General features: G+C 31.0%; 1 protein-coding gene across 1 annotated transcript in view; it reads right to left on the bottom strand.

Moving 5' to 3' along the window:
- LOC145326584 (uncharacterized) overlaps positions 1-18,300 on the bottom strand; it is a 109,378-nt gene extending 91,078 nt beyond the window's left edge. The window contains exons 1-3 of the mRNA XM_080169955.1: positions 18,221-18,300; positions 15,372-15,533; positions 14,879-14,905 (exon numbers count right to left, since the gene is read on the bottom strand). Of these exons, the coding sequence (XP_080026081.1) occupies positions 14,879-14,905; positions 15,372-15,533; positions 18,221-18,300 (269 nt within the window). The remainder of the gene's footprint in view (positions 1-14,878; positions 14,906-15,371; positions 15,534-18,220) is intronic.
- Positions 18,301-18,626: the final 326 nt, after the last annotated feature.

The following is an 18,626-nucleotide window of genomic DNA, read 5'->3' on the forward strand; positions in this document are numbered from 1 at the left end:
AATATGTTATGAAAAGAAAAGATATTAAGAAAATAGGGGAAATAAGACAGAAAAGGGAAAAACTGTCTTAAGTTGGCACTAAATGTGCACGCCTATTGTTTATTTCCATGCACCCACAAACATTGGGCCACATTCATAAAACATCTTTATGTTATGGTAACATATGGTTATATTCACTATTTTTTTGGTTATCTCCATGAACCTACAAACATTGAGCTAGATTCATTAAACATCGTCATATTAGAAAAAAGGTTAATTCAATAGGTATTTTTTTTGTTTATTTCCAAGTACTCACAAACAATGGGCCAGATTGCTTAAACATCGTAAGATTATGGTACCAAATTCAATAGATAAAACTTTGTTTAGTTCTTTTTACACACAAACAATGTCATTAAATTTTATCTAAAATACAAAGTAGAATGATGTCTGTCTGTCCGTCCGTCCATCTGAAGCTTATGATCTCCATAACCACTGAACCGATTGGATTCTACTCTTCAGGGTATATACCTATTGGTCCTGTGGTAGTTTTAAGCTATTTTCTTTGGGGGGTGGGACACCCCAAACCCCCCCCAAAAAGGAAAATCCCCCCCAAAAAATTTTTTTCTCCATATTTTATTCTAATTTTAATGTTTTTTATATTTTTATAAATTTTTTTATTTTTTTTATACTTTTTTATATTATTTTTCTTCTTTTTAAATTTCTTTTCTTCTTTTAAACTTTGTTTTATCAAATTGAAAAAGATTGTAAAAAACTTCCTTCTCCTGTAGGGGCGAAGCCCCAAAAAGGCTAATGGCAAAGAAATTTTAAAAAACAATAAAAAAAAGAAAAAATTCAAAGGTTTTAAATAATATAAATAAATATAAACAGTTATAAAATGTTATAAAGAGTTATAAAATGTTATAAAATACAGAAAATATTTTTAAAAAATGTAAACAAAATTTTTAAAATTCTCCCCTGAACCTTCAGGAAAAAAATCCTTAGAGGCTAGGGGGTGGCAAAGCTGCTAGTACCATATAAAGCAATAAAAGAAATGCTTGTTAATTTCCATGTCCAAATAATTCATTAAACATCATATTCATAATCACTGAATAATTCTTTAAATAATAAAAATCGTTCATTTTTACATTTAATTGAATTAGAATGGTTAATTGAAATCAAAATCATCTTGAAAATTTACAATTAGAATGAATTTCCTATTAAATGAGCAAACTTGGCCAAATTAAGAAATTAAATTTTAGAGAAGTTGTTTTCAGAGATGTTTAAAGAATTGGGGCAATCTTGATTCATAACTTTATCTATTCAGGGTAGGTGTTCTTTTCTTAACTTTTATATAAAAGAAAATACATGCTAATGCATATTCGGTGCTTTCACTCAATTCAAAACTGGACCATATAAACAACCCCCACCCCTCTCAATCCTTAAGCTCATTTAATATTTTTGAAGAAAATTTAAATAAGTAAGTCCATTCTCCCGTTTCTCTATGGTTCCTTCTACAATACCTTTAAAACTACGACAAAGTCTGTACAGATATAAGGGCAAAGGTGGTGAGTTTTTTTTAAGAATTTCCAATTCAATAGATAATATTCCTGTGGGGCTAACCTGCATCCATCTTAGTCTAACTTAACAAGGCTAAACAACCATTACGAGATGGAAGGAAAAAGGGGGATGGACTCCTGTGTGATCCACTAGGTACTATGAGGCATATTCTATTATATTTCTGCTGGGAGCGGATGCACATAAGCCCTTTATTTGAGGTTAACTGTGCCCTCCAACCACAAATATAATACAATATAGTTTTTTTTTTAAGTCAAAGCTTTTCAACATTTTGAGTAGGTCGTTAAAAAATAGATAATTTTGGCATGTGAGGGGCCGTGATTTAGCAAGTTAATTCCATTTTAAATTGCTGAAACTGGATATTTATGTGGCTTATAACTTGTTTTGTGTTGCAACTAATGGGAAGTGGGTAAGAAATGTGGGGGGGGGGGGAGGAGGTTGATTGAGGGGAAATTTTTACTTAAAATTGTCAGAATCCTGGTCCCTTGTCCATGAGGCATGTTAAAATTAACCTATCACTTTAAAATATAAGTTTGTATTATCTTTTTTTTGGAAATGGTAATTCCTACAACGATTAGGAAAATGTTAGAAACGTATGAACTTTATCACCCCTTAAGAAGTATGTATGAAAACATTCAGCCTTCTAGCTTTCTACTAAAATATTAAAACCTGTTACTTTAAATCAATCAATAAACATTTGATTCATATTTTGAGTTAGGATATTATGTATGTTATCATTCTTGTTTAGGGAAAATATTAAAATTTTATACTTATTTTGCATCCTACATATAAACTGAAATGGTAGGATATTCTTTCGATTTTAATTTTAAAATTTTTAATCATATTTGTATGTTCTTAAATTCAACTTTGGTTACTTTTACGGTGTTTTCCATAAAAGTTCCTTATTGGGCACTAAAAACTTTATCTTAACTTTGTAATAGGTTAATAGATTTAAGTTTTCATATGGTTTTATGATATTTTCTACACTCCCTTCCCCTTCGGATAAATTGCCCTATATGCTAAGGGCACAGCCTCCTAGTTATTTAAATAAAACCAGGAAATGAGTTTCGATCCGCCCAAAAAGTGTCCCGCTAAATATTTCACGTTACACCTTCCTTTGAAAAGAGCATCCATTTTCCAGAGACAAACCCAACATATACATATATAAGTCTGCAATGTTATATGAAAGCTATTCATTACTAAATGTATTACTTATTATGACTACAGCTAAGTAACTATATACAATATTTGATGTATAATATGTAACATCAGGGAGGAAGAAGACATTGGGCTGTTTATTACACTAGTCCCAAAATTGTTATAATAACGTTTTCTTATTCGTTTAATAACTTTGGTGATTTCTACAGAATTTTGATTGGTTGGTTCCTAAAGTTGAGTGTCCTAACGTTTAACCCACTAATGCTAATCTACAGAAGGGGTAATTTAGTGTGACATCATTGGGGATGTACATAAATTTATCGTTAATTGTCTTATCCCTTTAGATCCCTGATAATATGAAACATACAAGAATTATTACTGACCTTCATCCCAATAAAGATACTTTGATTCAAGTACTTTTTCTAAAATTATGCTAGGTCAGTACGTCCGTCTGTCCGTAACGGATAGCTCTTACATTAATCTAGGAATGTTAGAATTGTTTTGTCGATTTACAACATTACCAGAAAGTCCATATGTCAATTCTTGACATAATGAGTTTTAGCTTAAGTCTTGAATTGTAAGTATGTCCAAATTAAGCTACTAAATTATGTTTAATATTATATTGAGATGCTACTCTATATTTATTAAATGCTTGTTTGAATGTCTTGAATACTAGTTTTTTTTTACTAAAATCTGTCTTTGTACATGGAATCAGGGATCTAAAGGGATAGGACATTGGCCGATAAATTGATGTTCCTTCCCCATGTTTATACACTAAACTATTTCTTTTATAGAATACAATTAGTGGTTGAAAGTTTGGATATCAACTTATTGAACCAACCAATCAAAATTCAATAAAAATCGCCAAAGTTTTTGAACCAACGAATACTAAAACGTTATTATGAAACTTTGGGGATTGAGTAATACACAGTCCAATGTCCCCTTCCTCCCTGACATGGAATCCACAGCCTAACATTCAAGCTTGGCTGCTCAGTTTTTTCTTTTATATTCATATACAAATATAATATGTACATTTACATGCACAAAAACAATGGAAAATATATCTTTTTGTGTGTAAAAATGCATAATACCCAACCTAGATTTTTTAGTGCTTTTGTTTGTCCTTTAAGACCTGTGAACAGCAAAAATATATTTAATCAGTGCTCGGCATCCGTACCCAAGCCGCTTGACGGGTTTATGTTTTACAGTTAAAGAAATACATCCAGCTGATTTTTATATTAATAATAAAGATAATGTGTAGCTGGCTAGCACTGAATTTAACTGGGTGTTAAAGGAAGCTTTGCCCTAGTCATTGTAAAATCTAATGATATACAGAGTGAGTCAAATAAAACTGAGTTTTCCGATTTTCAGAAACAACCAGAAGGAATACAGAAAAAATAATTATATGTCCTTGTTCTCTGTACAAAAGCACATCAAAATTGTAAAAGGTGTTTTTCATTATCTCTAAAAATGCGGCCTCTATGATAGGTGTATGGTGTCAAAAAATGCCTTGTGTGAAAAATGTTGATCAAGAAAAATTAAAATAACTCATCTATTTTGTATAAAAAAATCTTAAAATTTCAATATTTATTTAGAAAAAGGTATAAGAAAAGTACTTTAATGAGTTTTATAGGTGAAATGCTTTTTGGCTCCTTACAAAAGCATTTTTAGAATACTGCAACTTGTCATTTTTTCATATTTCTTGATTGTGATGCATGTGGTTTAAAAGAATCTTCTATAATAACGTAGCTTATAGTAAAAAGAAAAAAAAACCTTTTTATTTGACAAAAAAATCTCTTAAGATAAAAAAGTTATTAAGGTTTGAATTTTTAAGATAAAAATGCCTTTTAGAAGCCCTACCCTATTTAAATGAAGTTATTATAACACACAAGTATAATTTGTCAAAAGGGGGCGGAGATTTTGGAGATTAAATCCAGTCATAGTCCAAATATAGAGGAAATTTAGGGGGAGGGGGGAGGAATTTAGATAACAAGTTGAAATATTTCTGGTCATGAGCTGGTTTTCCGGTCATGAGCTGGTGTTCCGGTCATGGGGTGGTTAAATCTTAATAATAGTTTTTTATTTACCTTAGTTTTAATTATACCTTAAAGCTATCAAGTCATTACAATGATTTGTGCACAGTTTTCTCCTGAACAAAGGACTAAACTTATGCTTGACTATTCTAATTTAAGTGTGTTAAAAAAAAACTATTGGCCAGAGCTTAACCAGCAGTATATGGAAGCATTTCCCATGTCTCGTCTGCCTGCAAAGAACACAGTGAGAAATCTTATGAAAAAACAATTGTCAAAGTTTACAATGCACAATTGTAACAGTAAAGATTCTCCAGGCAACACTCATAGTGGCCGCACATGCACGGATGTGACAGAGAGAAATAAGCGTAGGGTTAAAAGGTTGATGGATAGAGATTCTGCAAAGGATTTAGGCCGTATTGGACGAGACCAATCACCAATCAACTCAGGCCGACGAAATAAACTTAGTATTAGTCAGACCAGCTGGCGTAGAATATCTGCCGAGTTGAAATATCATCCGTACAAGGCTGTCAGGCGCCAGAGACTATTGGATACAGATCTTCCCAGGCGAATCAACTTTTGTAACTGGGTTTCTAGACAAAGAGTGCGTGAAATGAAGAATATCCTGTTTTCGGACGAGGCCTGTTTTGATTTGAAAGGTCATGTTAACTCACAGAATGTGTGAATGTATGCTGAAGTAGGGAAGGGGCGACCAGAAAACCTTGCACATGAAAATTTTGTGTCAGAGAAGCTGCTTGTTTTTTGTGGAATCAAAGCATCTGGCTTATTTGGTCTCAAATTTTACCGCAATGAGACAATGAATGCAGCTAAAAATAAGTCACTTCTCCAATACCATGTGTTGCCTGAAGTCAGGGCAAATAATGGTGACAACCTAGACAACCTCACCTGGACACAGGACGGGGCTCCATGCCACACAGAAAGAAGAAACATTGCTTATCTTCACCGCCAGTTTGATGGCCGACTGATTAGCAAGGGAGCTGAAAGAGAATGGCCACCAAGATCACCAGATTTAAATCCCTGTGACTTCTTTCTGTGGGGTTATTTAAAATCTCGGGTTTATTATCCTAAACCTAACAATCTGGATGAACTGCAGGCAGCTATTCAACGTGAGGTTAGGCAGATGGATCCTGACATGTGTCGTAGAGCAGTTTTAGATATCAGAAAACGTGCAGATCTATGCTTAAATAATGATGGAAAGTGCTTTGAAACATAGTCTTTGATTACAACAAAACGTTTGATTTATAATGTGATAATTTAATTTAAATAAATTGTATTTTTAAGATGTTAAATATTTACAATCTGTTGAATAAAAATTTTAATAATCAAAATATATGTTTGTTTATCTTTTTAGAATGGTAGACATTTTTTATTATAAATAAATCTACCTAAAAAGTACAAAATAATGGCCAAAAAAGTCATCACACACACTTTTTGAAATCTTTATGCTCTAAAAAGCGCCGTTGTTTTCAGAGATATTCAAAAACACCTTTTCTATGTTTAATGTATATTTTTATAGAGAACAAGAACCTATAATTGTTTTTTCCATATTCTTATTGGTTGTATCAGAAAATCGGAAAACTCAGTTTTTTCTGACTCACCCTGTACATACATATAATACAAAGTATTATTATTAAATTATAATTAGTCTGCCTTTGTAATAGATAGATCTATTTAGAAAAGTATTAACTTTTTTATGTAAGACATAATATTACAAGATCTTTTGCTTCAGACATAATACCATGCTATATTAAATTATTGGTTAAAAATACAATTTAAATAATAGTTGCTAATAAACTCTGACACTATGTTTTCTTTAAGCCGGCGTAATCAGCTAGTGGCTGAAAAAAAACGAAATCATAAATAAAACTACACAATATTTCCAGATTTTACATAGTAACCTCTAACCTATGACAACAATTTTTGCAAATAATCTCCCTACCCTTCCCCTATGGTGCAGAAAATTGAATATGATATGACAAAATTTATGAGAAAATCTGGATCTCATGCACTTCACGGTAAAATGTTGCTTAAAAACCTTTCCTTAAGACTGATTTTGATTTTGTAACAAGTCAGCCAAACGGCTGAACATACATGTTATTCTATTTCAGATCACTTGCAAAACCAATGAGAAAACATAATATAACAGCTGTTTGGCTGCTAGCAGCCAATAAAGTTCTTTATGACGGAAGAGGAACTGAAAATTATATTGGTACCCAATATCTATTAAACACGTTTTCTAATTCCATGGTTTAAAAACTTAAATGGTTGGCTCAAACTAGCAGTGTCCCAAACATTCCACCAATAATCAAAATCTACAGAAGGACCATTTTTGTTTACCATAATTGGGGTGGATGCCAGCGCAACATTTTACCGTAAACTGGAGCAGATTTTGAAATCTTACCAAACACCCTATTCATATATTTATATAACTTTCATGTTCATATATATTTATAGGAGTTGTGCAAAAATTCAGGGACAGATGTTGTGTATAAAGTAATACACAAATACTGTGTCCTTAAAAATTTCCATAGGGTTACAATTACCACTAGAAAGTTTTCTTGGGGGAGTGGGGGGGGGGGAGGTTAGGGTGGGAAAATAGTTAGATTTTATAAACACTCTGTGAAATCATACCGTGGGGAGGGGAGGGTTTGAAGTGCCCCTCATAATGACCATATAGGTTGTTTACCCATCCCCTCTAGGTGCACATCATTGAGACTACTTAAAAAGTATCATCATTTTAGAAAACATTACAGGAGAAGACATATTCAAAAGATGGGATAAGACTACAACCAAAAAAATAATATGATGAGTATCTGTGACTGTCCTGGATTTTGCAGAAGAAATATATATGAAATGCAACCCCCCCCCCCCCCCCCAACCCTACGTTTTCATCCCTCCCTCCTTGAAATAATTTTGAACCCCCATTCTACACATCTCTTTCAATTCATTCTTAAATTTTTTCTCACATTTAAAGAAGCGTACCTACTGTATAATCAATATGTACTACATTCTGTCCTTGAATTTATGTCTCATTAACTCCTATCTCCCTCTCTCATTATTTCCCTTTCTCTCTCACTTGCTCCCTCTCTTTCTCTCTCTCTCAAACAGAAAAACTTTACATTACAGCATATCTCTTTCTCTTTTTAAAAACAATCTATTGTTATTATTAAGTCAAAAATACAATAATCTTTATGTTGCTGCGCTTCTAGTAGTTATTGATATAATTGTCCTTGTTTTAACCATCTTTCTCTTATTCTCTCTCTTTCTCCCTTTGCACACAATAGTAATTACCAATCTTTTTCTATTATGATAGACAGAAACATTTTAGACTAGTCAGTCACTGGTTTTCATCCTTTTCTGATAATTTACATACAATTTACAACTATGACAAATACTTACAATTATGAGATGTAGTCATAAATTTTACGAATAACCCTTTATAGACCATAATGACATCTTTAAAGGTTTTTTTTTTATCAAAAAAGGGAGGAAAACCATTTTATGAAATTTCTATATTAACTCTAAATCTCTTATAAAACCTCACCCCTTCAGAAAGAAAATCTTTTTTTCCTACCATATATTGTAGAAAATCATTTTCTATTTCTGATTATCAAACATTGTATTTACTAATATCTTATGTGTGACCAAAATGCTCAGCAATTAGAATTTATTTCTTGGTTTGTCTGTCTGTTGGTCGGTAATAGCGATGAAATCCTGGAGTAATGATAAATTATTGGGGTGGCTATTTGCATCAAAGTACTGGTAATCATCATCTTCATAAAGATCAATTGTGATAATTGATAAGGGCGCTCTCAAGCTTTGAGTCGGTGTAAATATTAACAATCTTTGCATCAATTTAGGTATTATGAAAGTTATATTGTGATTATATAATATGATGCTGTGACTCTTTGCACCAATTTAGATTATTTATTAAAGCAATAGTGTGATAATCGCTATATGATGCTGTGAATATGTGCATCAATTTATGAATTATTAAAGTCCAAGTGTGATGATGCTGTGACTCTTTGTACCAATTATTAGGGTCCTAATGTGACAATATTTATATCATGCTTTGAATATCAATTTATACGTTAGTAAAGTCCTAGTGTGATTATCTCTATATGATACTTTGACTCTTTGCATCAATGATTCCACCCTTCATCCCTTCTTCTTTCTTCTCTGTCTCTCTATTTTCTAGTATTGCATAACCCTTTCTCAAACACACCATAGAAAAATTAGGTAATTCCAAAAAAATTATCTCTATTTTTTCATTTTAAATTTAAAGATACTTTTGCTCATCTTCTTTGTACAAAACAAATTGCTAATGTATTAGAAACTAAGAAAAATAACATATATTCATTAAATAATGGTTATTTTTAAGCATCTATTAAAACTTCTCATAAATTTTATTGTGTCCTTACCCTCTCAATATATACCAATCAGCCATAAAGGGACAGTAAATAAAATATTTTTCTTCCAAAATTGAACTATTTTTCCTGAATAGCTATTCTTTAACTTATTTTTGTTTAGCATAGTTAAACAATCTTTTACCTTTATTTTTATTTTCATAATTCATAGATGTGACTATTATTGAAATATGGACATGTTTTCATTCAAGTTTTTTCTTATGCTTAACCTACATCAAGATACAAATTTAATTCTATTTTAAATCACTAGCGGCTTTGCCCCTAGCCTCTAGGGTCTTTGCCCCAAGAGATGGTAAAAAAAGTGTAAGGTGAAATTTGTAAAAAAAAATATTCCACAAAGGAAATCTTCTACAAAGGAAATCTTCCACAAAGGAAATCTTCTACAAAGGACCAAGGATATTTCTTACAAAAAAAAAATATAAAAAAATGGTGGGGATGTTTTTTTGTTTTTAGGGGGGTTGGGGGTGTCCCACCCCCCAAGAAAATAGCTTAAAACCACCACAGGACGAATAGGTATATACCCTGAAGAGTAGAATCCAATCGGTTCAGTGGTTACCGAGATCTTAAGGGACAGACAGACGGACAGACGGACAGACATCAAGCTACTTTGTATTATAGATAAAGAAATTGATGAATCAATGGTTAACATTCACCTTGTGTCATCATTAACATTTAACATTAAATTATAAACATTTTAATAGTATGTTTACTAATTATTTCCACAGGACTAATAATCCCCTGATCCCTGAGGATCCAGCAGTGAAATATCTGCACAAGCAAATTATGTGGAAATAATCCATTATATGCTGAGGAATATATACCAGTCTTACTGTGCATTCATATATATATTTTATAATAAGTATATACATAGGTCAAAATGCTTTGTACTGAAGTGGAAAGAGTTAAGTTTAAATCAATATATTATTACTTGGATGTTGTATCAGATTTCCATGTTCTCTAAAAAAAGTGATGCTTGCTAAACTAACGATACCTCCCATCCATCTCTTTGAAATAAATGAGGTCCATATTAGCAAGCTAAATTCATAAGAAATTTTCCCCAGTCAATATATTGACGTATATCTTATATCCATTATTATACCTTACTCTTTATATTTATTATACTTAGTGCTTAAAACATAAAATGATATTTAAAACATAAATAATACTTCATTAATATTTCATTAATGGCTTTTACAACTTTTAAAACCTAGCCTGGAAAAATATCTTCATCCTAATCTCTTGAATTTAGGATTATTTTTGGGATTAAATTAATCATATTGTCATGTATTTCCAAAACTACTGGTATGGAATTTTGGAATATTCTATTTAAGAAAGAAAGATCGATATTTTAAAATTAATTGTATTTCCTAAAAATGGTCCATTTTGATGATTTTATAGTGTAAAAATTATATTACACTGTTAATGGTAGCTATACTACATAAAAAATATTATTTTACTTGTTTATCTAAATTATTTTTTAGAGTAAAATTCTAAATCTAAACATTGTTATGTTGGTATTGTTACATCGGATATTGTTTTACTTGTTTATTTAAATTTTGGTTATTTTATGGTGTGAATAAGTATATATAAACATGGTCAATGTCAGTCTGTGTAAACTACGTATTATACAAACAATATTTCACAGAAAAAAGCAAAATAGATATTGGATTTTTTTGTCATGTATATTTTTACATAAATGTTTGGAGAACTCAAGCTCACCAATAGGCTTTTTTCCCCTGTGTAGATCTGACATGGATCTTGAAGCAATTTGGCAGGGCATTTAGAAAATTGGAAGATTCTGTGAAGTAAAAATGTCGCAATATAGGTATTGATTAATCACAATAATTTCTATGGAACTGTCTCTTTATTATATAACCTTTGAAAACTAAAGATGCATTCAATTTGACAATATGAATTTTAGAGATATTTTTGCTATCTACAAAACAAATCACTGCTTTACATTAACATATTATCATGTTATGTTAACAAAATAACAGAACATTATGACATGTTTCCTATAGTCAACATTAAACAAGAAGGAAAGCATTCACATTAGGGCGGAAAATATTGGTTTAACCATATGAGTTGTGTGTCAAAATGTCTCACAATAAAACATTAGCGCTATCACACAAAGTTCCCTCATAATTTTCGAAATAAATTGAAATAAAGGTGGGGATAGTTTTTTGTTTTTTCTTCTTTTTTTCCCTGGGTCGGGTAAGGTAGCCCTACACTGTTAAGGCACCGCAGGTATAAGCCTTGCATTAGATAGTCACAGTGAAAAAAACTATACCGCCCCCCCCCCCCTTTTTCAAATTAAGGGTGGGGTAGGGTTGTTCAACGAATCAACATACCAACTTGTATTCTTGTCTATATATGGTAAGCATAAAAAATATGCTAATAACAGCCACTTTTATGAAATTATAGAAGTAATGATAATAAAGAAGAAAGATAGTTTTGCTAATGCTAAACAAAAAAGAGTTAAAGAGTAGTTAAGCCAAATACTTGTTTTTACGCATAAAATTTGTATATCGTGATATGTAATTGTGTTTAATGACCCACCCATTTAGGTTTAAACATATATTTAGATTCCGTTTAATCAGCAAAACCACTATGTTACTATAGTAAGTACTTACGTTCGAACCTATTACACATGAAATTATTATTAGACCTATACATAACACACACACAAAAGAACTATCTTTAAAAAAAAAATTATGAACTATGTTACTTAAAGGACGCCTGCAAGAAATAACACGCTTTAACTGCTGAAAGACTGCCACAAGAAGACCCAATACCCAAATTTAAAGCCTTCAGCTTCAATAACAAAAAAGTTCTAAGCATTTCAGAATAGCATTTTATGTACAATGGAATTTTTGAAAGATTTCCAATGCATATAAAAGAAAAAAACAATATTAAATTACGTCGCCTAGACACAAAATTATAACCTTATCTTTGTCAGAAACTTAGATTGCCTGTAACTGATTACATTTTTACAATAAAAACAACACATTTCATAGTCAAAATCTATGAAAAAAATTCAATTTAAATTGCATTTTTAAACGAAAATCTTAGCGGAAACAAAGGGGTAAACTAATACAAGCTTAGCTGTGATTGGTTGTTAAGCTGATTCAGCCTTCTGATTGGCTACAGTACATTCGGTACAACGCAAGTAAAACCTAATTTTTTTTTAATGATTTTGGCTATAAAAATGGGTATTTTTATTGTAAAAATATAATTAGTTACTGGAAACCTAAATTTATGACAAAAATAAGCTTATAATTTTGTTTCTAGGCCACGTAGTTTAATTTCAAAGTTTTCAACATGAGCATTGCAATTCTTTCAAAATTTTCATTGTACATAAAATGTCATTTTAAAAGGCTTCAAATTTGGGGTATTCGGTCTACTTGTGGCAGTCTTTCAGCAGTTAAAGCGTGGTATTTCTTGCAGGCTTCCTTTAAGAACCTTTTGTAATAACCATTTTAACATGTTGGTTTTGGGTGTAGCCGTCCTTTTTACTATGAAAATAACATTTTTTACCTTTTTACCATTTGAAGGACAATTATAAAATCATATTAAAAAAAACAATAATGCAGATATTAACATGCTGAAGGGGAATACACCCCATGTCAAAATCCTGTGCACGCCACTGATAAAAATAAATTTTGGGTAAAAATTTGATAAAACATGGCATTTAAAAGACAAAATGATGTTCATAAAAGAGTTCAATTAAATTACATGAAATAAGAACAGTAAACTAATATACAAATGATTTTAAATACCAGCAATAACCATGATTATCAAATAAGATGGTAAAAGACGAACAAACCAGCTCTAGTTATAGAGTGGCTGCGTTAATAATAAATTATTCTGAAGTTATTTAGAATGATATTAACCTATTTTGAAGCGTGTTTCCTCTAATTTTATGTTCCAATTTTGAAAATTATATAATAAATTTGTGATTGGTAAACATGAATAACAGAGAGTGGTCCTTCATTTCCTCATATTATTGTAGTAGACAGATCTAAAACGGAGTAGCTGCGCTCCATTGGAAAAGCCTAATAATTGTTATATAGCCAGGTTATTGTAATGATATTTTATATTAACCTATGTCAATTTGTAGATTGAGTCCTCCACCAAAATACACCAAAAGGGGAAGGAGTTTAATCATATATTCTATACCTGGCTCATAATTGGAAAGGTAAATTAGTTAGTATTGTGTTGACTTTCATAGAATAAACTTGTACATATTTTAAACCCATTTTATTTGTAATTTAAGAGTGAAGCATCTCTATAATATGCACTCGTTTGGCTGTACGTGTCCGCTGGATTCTTTCAGTCGCACTTCATTATCATAGTGGCAGCGTTTTTCATATTCGCAAACAGCTACATTAAAGGGAGTTGTCTTCAGGGGGTAAATGGATTAATAGATGAAAATCAAGCAATAAAGAAATGGATGTTATCATAATCATGCAGTTCTGATAATTTGATACATGCGCGGAAGTTAATGCACATCAACTCAACATGAATAATGGCAAATCAAAAGTTATCCCACAAACCAACATTCAAGTTATAAGTTATAAGTTATCTTAGATACAGCAAAAAGTTTAATCAAGATTTAAAAAGTTTAATTAATATTTACGTCGACATTTGTCAAAACAGAAAAAAATATTTTAGTAATTTTCCTCAATGAATTTTTAATATTCGTTGAGAAAAGTGGTATGAATATATTTAAGATATAATATAAGTAAAGGGTTACAAAGCGGAACAAAAAGGGTGTGGCCGAAAAAAAACAGAAAAAGACTTACAGAGTTTTGTTATGATGGAAATAATGCTTTATAGAACACGTTTTGTGTGTTAAAATCAACCATTTTATATAAACACCTGACTCTTGATTAAATATATCAAAATTCTGGTAAATTTTTAAAAGCGAAGCGTTTTTATAATAAGGCGCTGAACGTCCGTGCGTAAGTAACGGTTAGCTCTTTAGTTTAATTAGGCAAGTCAGAATTGTTATATCGATTTCAAACTTGATTCATTGGACAAAAATGTTAATCATTTTAAGCTAAGCATCTCTATTAACAAGTCTTAAAATTCAGGTATGTCTTTAAACAGAATTCTGCATTTACGCAATTTGCAACACATTTATAAACAATTTTGTTTAGATTTAATAATCTGCTTATTAAGTTTTGACACTCTACAAGTGTTCATATTCGTTTGTACCTTTGCTTTTATGGATGTTGTTATCCTTGTTATAATGAAAATTGCATCAACAACAAAAAAGCTTCATAAAAATGCACATGACATTATTTAAATAACAGTAAAATGGGTTGATTTTACATTTTTTTAATGATGCTAAAAAGTGAACGGAAAAATTCTAATATTAAAATATCATATTTACAGCGATTCGCCAGTTCACGACGTGACTCCACTTATTAGAAAGAATCTTCTAATTTGTATAGTTTCGAAATTTTAGAACTAAGTTAAATGAAAATTATAGGTGGGTATGGGTATATATAGATAGGGAGAATAAGCATTGTAGAACACAATTTACCAACATTAAAAATGAATCGCCTCTAATATATTGTAAGCGTGTGATCAATCAGTTTAAATAAAGAGTGCTTGCATTTTGTTTATATTTTTTTCATATTTTTCTTATAAATGGTATTTGGTATATATTATTAAATTTGCCTGGTTTGAGATGGTTTTGAATATTGATCCTAATATTAAATGAGTTTGGATAATACACAATAACTTTTATTTAATTACACACAAATATAATAAAATTTATACCTTTATAATTCTGATTTTTTTTATTCATGATGATATAAGAAATAATAATAGTGTTTGTTTTAGATAGATACGGAAATTGGATACTTGAACACGTTTATAAAGGAAATATACAACATTTTTCATTTAAAACAGAACTGTTTTAGAATTATAAAGAATTTCAAAATAAACGAAATAAGCATAGGTTTATAACCCAGACAACTACCTGGAATCTGTGCTGGGGACCTTTATATTGCTTTCTTCTCTTTTGTAGCTACTTGGCTGCATTAATATTCCAGACTCTATTGGCTGACATGAAAGACCTATTTGAAAGTCGTCAAAGGGTCCACGGGGTGTGGACATACAGTATTTTAACCCCTTCCCTTGTATTGTATTATTTTAATATATTATCCATTCCTTGAAGGAGGTATTTCTACTGAAGAACTGACTCCCCAAATCATCTGGTGGCTGGAATTGTCCTTGTTGGTCATGATGACCTTTGGTGCACTGGCTACCAGCAGTGCTTGGTTGTCCTCCTCCAGGGGTGCTAAAGGATAACGACCTCAATATGTTAGGCCTGATATTTAATAAAAAATCACATTTATTGAAATTTATTCATAAGAAGCGCAGTAATAGTAAGCTAGTAGGCTAATTAATGACAAATAAGATATGCGAAAAAACAACAGCATGAACAGACTAAAAGGGAGGGAGGAGACATTGGTCTGTTTATTACATTAGTCCCTAACGTTTCTTATTTGATGACTTAACATTTTTGGGGACTATATTCTTATTGGCTGGTTCAGTAAGTTAAGTGTCCAAAAGTTTCAACCACTAATTGTAAACTACAGAAGGTTAATTTTGTGTATCATCATTAGGGATGTAAATCAATTTATCGGCCAGTGTCTTATCTCTTTAGATTCTTGACAAACAGTACAATGTTTTAAAGTAGCTGCGCTAACAGTAAAATAAAAAAAGTATTGCATTTCACTAAAATATAAACATTTAGGGACGAGTCTTCACTTTCGCATATCACTAGTCATCAGAACATATATTGCAGTATCGCTTCGAAACCGATTAATATCCAGTGGATTAGAACCGGTTCTCAGCAATACTGAAAGAGCATCGTATATTAGACTGCTTTCCACGACTAATAATAATCTATACACCGCCTATGGCTTATAACTTATCATCTAGTGACTCTGCACTCGTAGAAAGGAAGAGAATAGAAAAATAGCCTAAAACAATACTATGTCTTAAGTTCATATTAAGAACAAAATCAGCCTAAAACCATTCCAGGACCTATGTGAAGTTTTCTTTAAAAAAGAATACACTTGAGAGGCGAAATTTGAGAGTAACCATTTTGGCATGTGGTAAAACCAGGGATCAAAAGGGATAAGACAATGGCCGATAAATTGATTTACATCCCCGATGATACATAATATTACTCCTTAGCTGTTGAAACATTTGGAAACTCAACTAAATGAACCAACCATTCAAAATTTAAAAAGTCCAAAAATTTGTTCAGCCAACAAATAAGAAAACGCTACTAAGATAAGACAGTATAATAAACAGCCAAATGTTCCCTCCTTCCCTGTATAAAACGAAGAGTATGGTGTTAAAACAAAATAGCAATCCTAAAATAAAAATAGTAATACGTGTGTATGTATGTCTGTTATCTGATTTTTTTGAGGCAGGTGTCTATTTTTTTATTTAATTACCTCTTGGGGCATAGTCCCTAGAAGCTATGGGTGAAGCCGCTGGTTCTATTATATAAAATAGTAAGATTTTTTGTCTAAAGCTTAAGATCTTAATAAATACAGAATCTTTTGGGTTCTCTGTTTTAGGAAATCTTCACATAGGTATTGTGATGGTTTTAGGCTATTTTGTTTTCAGATTTTAGTCTTGGGATGGTTTTAAACTATTTTCCTAGTCCCTCCTTGCCCCTTTGTATACAGATACCCTAGAGGCTAGGGACGTAGCCGCTAGTTATTTTAAATTTTGTAATTAAATAATTGAATTTGTGTAAAAACACCATAATATCAAAAAATCCAAACTGATTATTTTTGACAGGAAAAGTTAACCTTTCGCCCTAAAATTTCACCAAACTCATATTTTTTGGGAGAATCAAAAAATCATTGGTCATATAAGGCAATGCTATTAAGATTAAAATTATGTTTTCAATTTTTTTCTGATGATAGAGGTTAATCGATTTAAGATTTAAAAACACAATTAAATACACTTTTAAAACCTAAAGAACAAGATAAATTATAATCATTGCAGCGAATGAAGACTGAAAATAGTTATTTTTTTATCGCCTCGTATTAGAGATATCTTTTAACGGATATTAGAAGGAAAAAATATAATATTAAAACCAGTTGATCCCGATTGGCTCGGGTTAGCAAAACTGGTATAAATTTTATGTTTTTTTATTTTAATACTCGTAGAAAATTGTCTCTAATATTATGTTACACATAATTTTTCAGTATGGCTTAGAACTGGTTCTAATATGGCGGATATTAATCGGTTTTGAAGCCATTTGTAAAAATCCTTGTAGTATTTGTTTTGGGGTAGATTTATATACCAAAAAAAAACTTGAAAAAACAAACAGATAGACTGGTTATGTTTTAGAGAAGTTTCGGTGCTAAAAATACAGGAAAACAATAAACTAATGTGCCCAAATTAAATTTATATAAAATGGTTATCATTTGAATAATCTCCTACTTAACATTTTCTCCTGTCGAATCAAATTAAAATCAGTTCTCTTACGTTGGAATATCATAGCAAAAATAAAAAAAATACTTTAAAAAATAAAATTATATAAAATTGACGGCTCCACTAGCAAAACATACAAAATCCGCGAGTCGGCTCCTTTTTTTTCTGGCTCCCAATATCGAATCTCATATGTTTGTGGATAAATATTATTTTTTTAGACATTTACAAAACTCTAAGTAGCTTCTCAAAAATCATAGTCAAATATTATTTATACTTAGTAATCTTTAATTAAATATAGGATACTTAAGAATATGTTGGATTTCATTGAGATCTTTTTAACGGCTGGAATAATGTTTAAAATCTCCAAATAAATATATCTTCGCCTAGATATTTGTAGGTTTTTGTTCTCCTTTTTAAAGTAATAATTTTAATAAAATAAAAAACATTTTTTGCTGTCTCATTCCAAAACTATTTATTATAAAAATAAGTGTGATTTTTTTCCTGGGTGGTCTTCGTGCCAAGGAACTTGATTGTTCTTGTTCGTTGAGAGACCGTTTCCTGGAGAACCATGGCTCTCCGTCCTTCTTGCTCTGGAACCTAAACTGGCGAGGCAGGGTCTGAAAACCAACCATTTTCCAGTTTTTGGAGGATTTTTTTGTCACATGTTTTTGTCTGGAAATGATTTTCTGAAGTTATTATTTATTAAACTACTTACCTTTTGCATGGTATTTGTATAATGTTTTAATATAATTTCTTACCTAAAATCAAATGGCAAAGTTAATATATATCCTAAAAGTCTAATGTTGAAAACTAAATCTTAATTTATTATCATATGCTAAAGGGAGGAGCCTAAAACCATCCCATAACTTACATACAAAACAAAAATGGCCTTAAACGTTCCTGGGACCTATATGAAGCTTCTCAATAATGAAGGACCCAGAGAGCGAGAGAGAGAGAG

Source organism: Acartia tonsa, chromosome 8 (genome assembly GCF_053477335.1).
Source record: "Acartia tonsa isolate MP-2025a chromosome 8, ASM5347733v1, whole genome shotgun sequence".
NCBI classification, from domain to species: Eukaryota; Metazoa; Arthropoda; class Copepoda; order Calanoida; family Acartiidae; genus Acartia; species Acartia tonsa.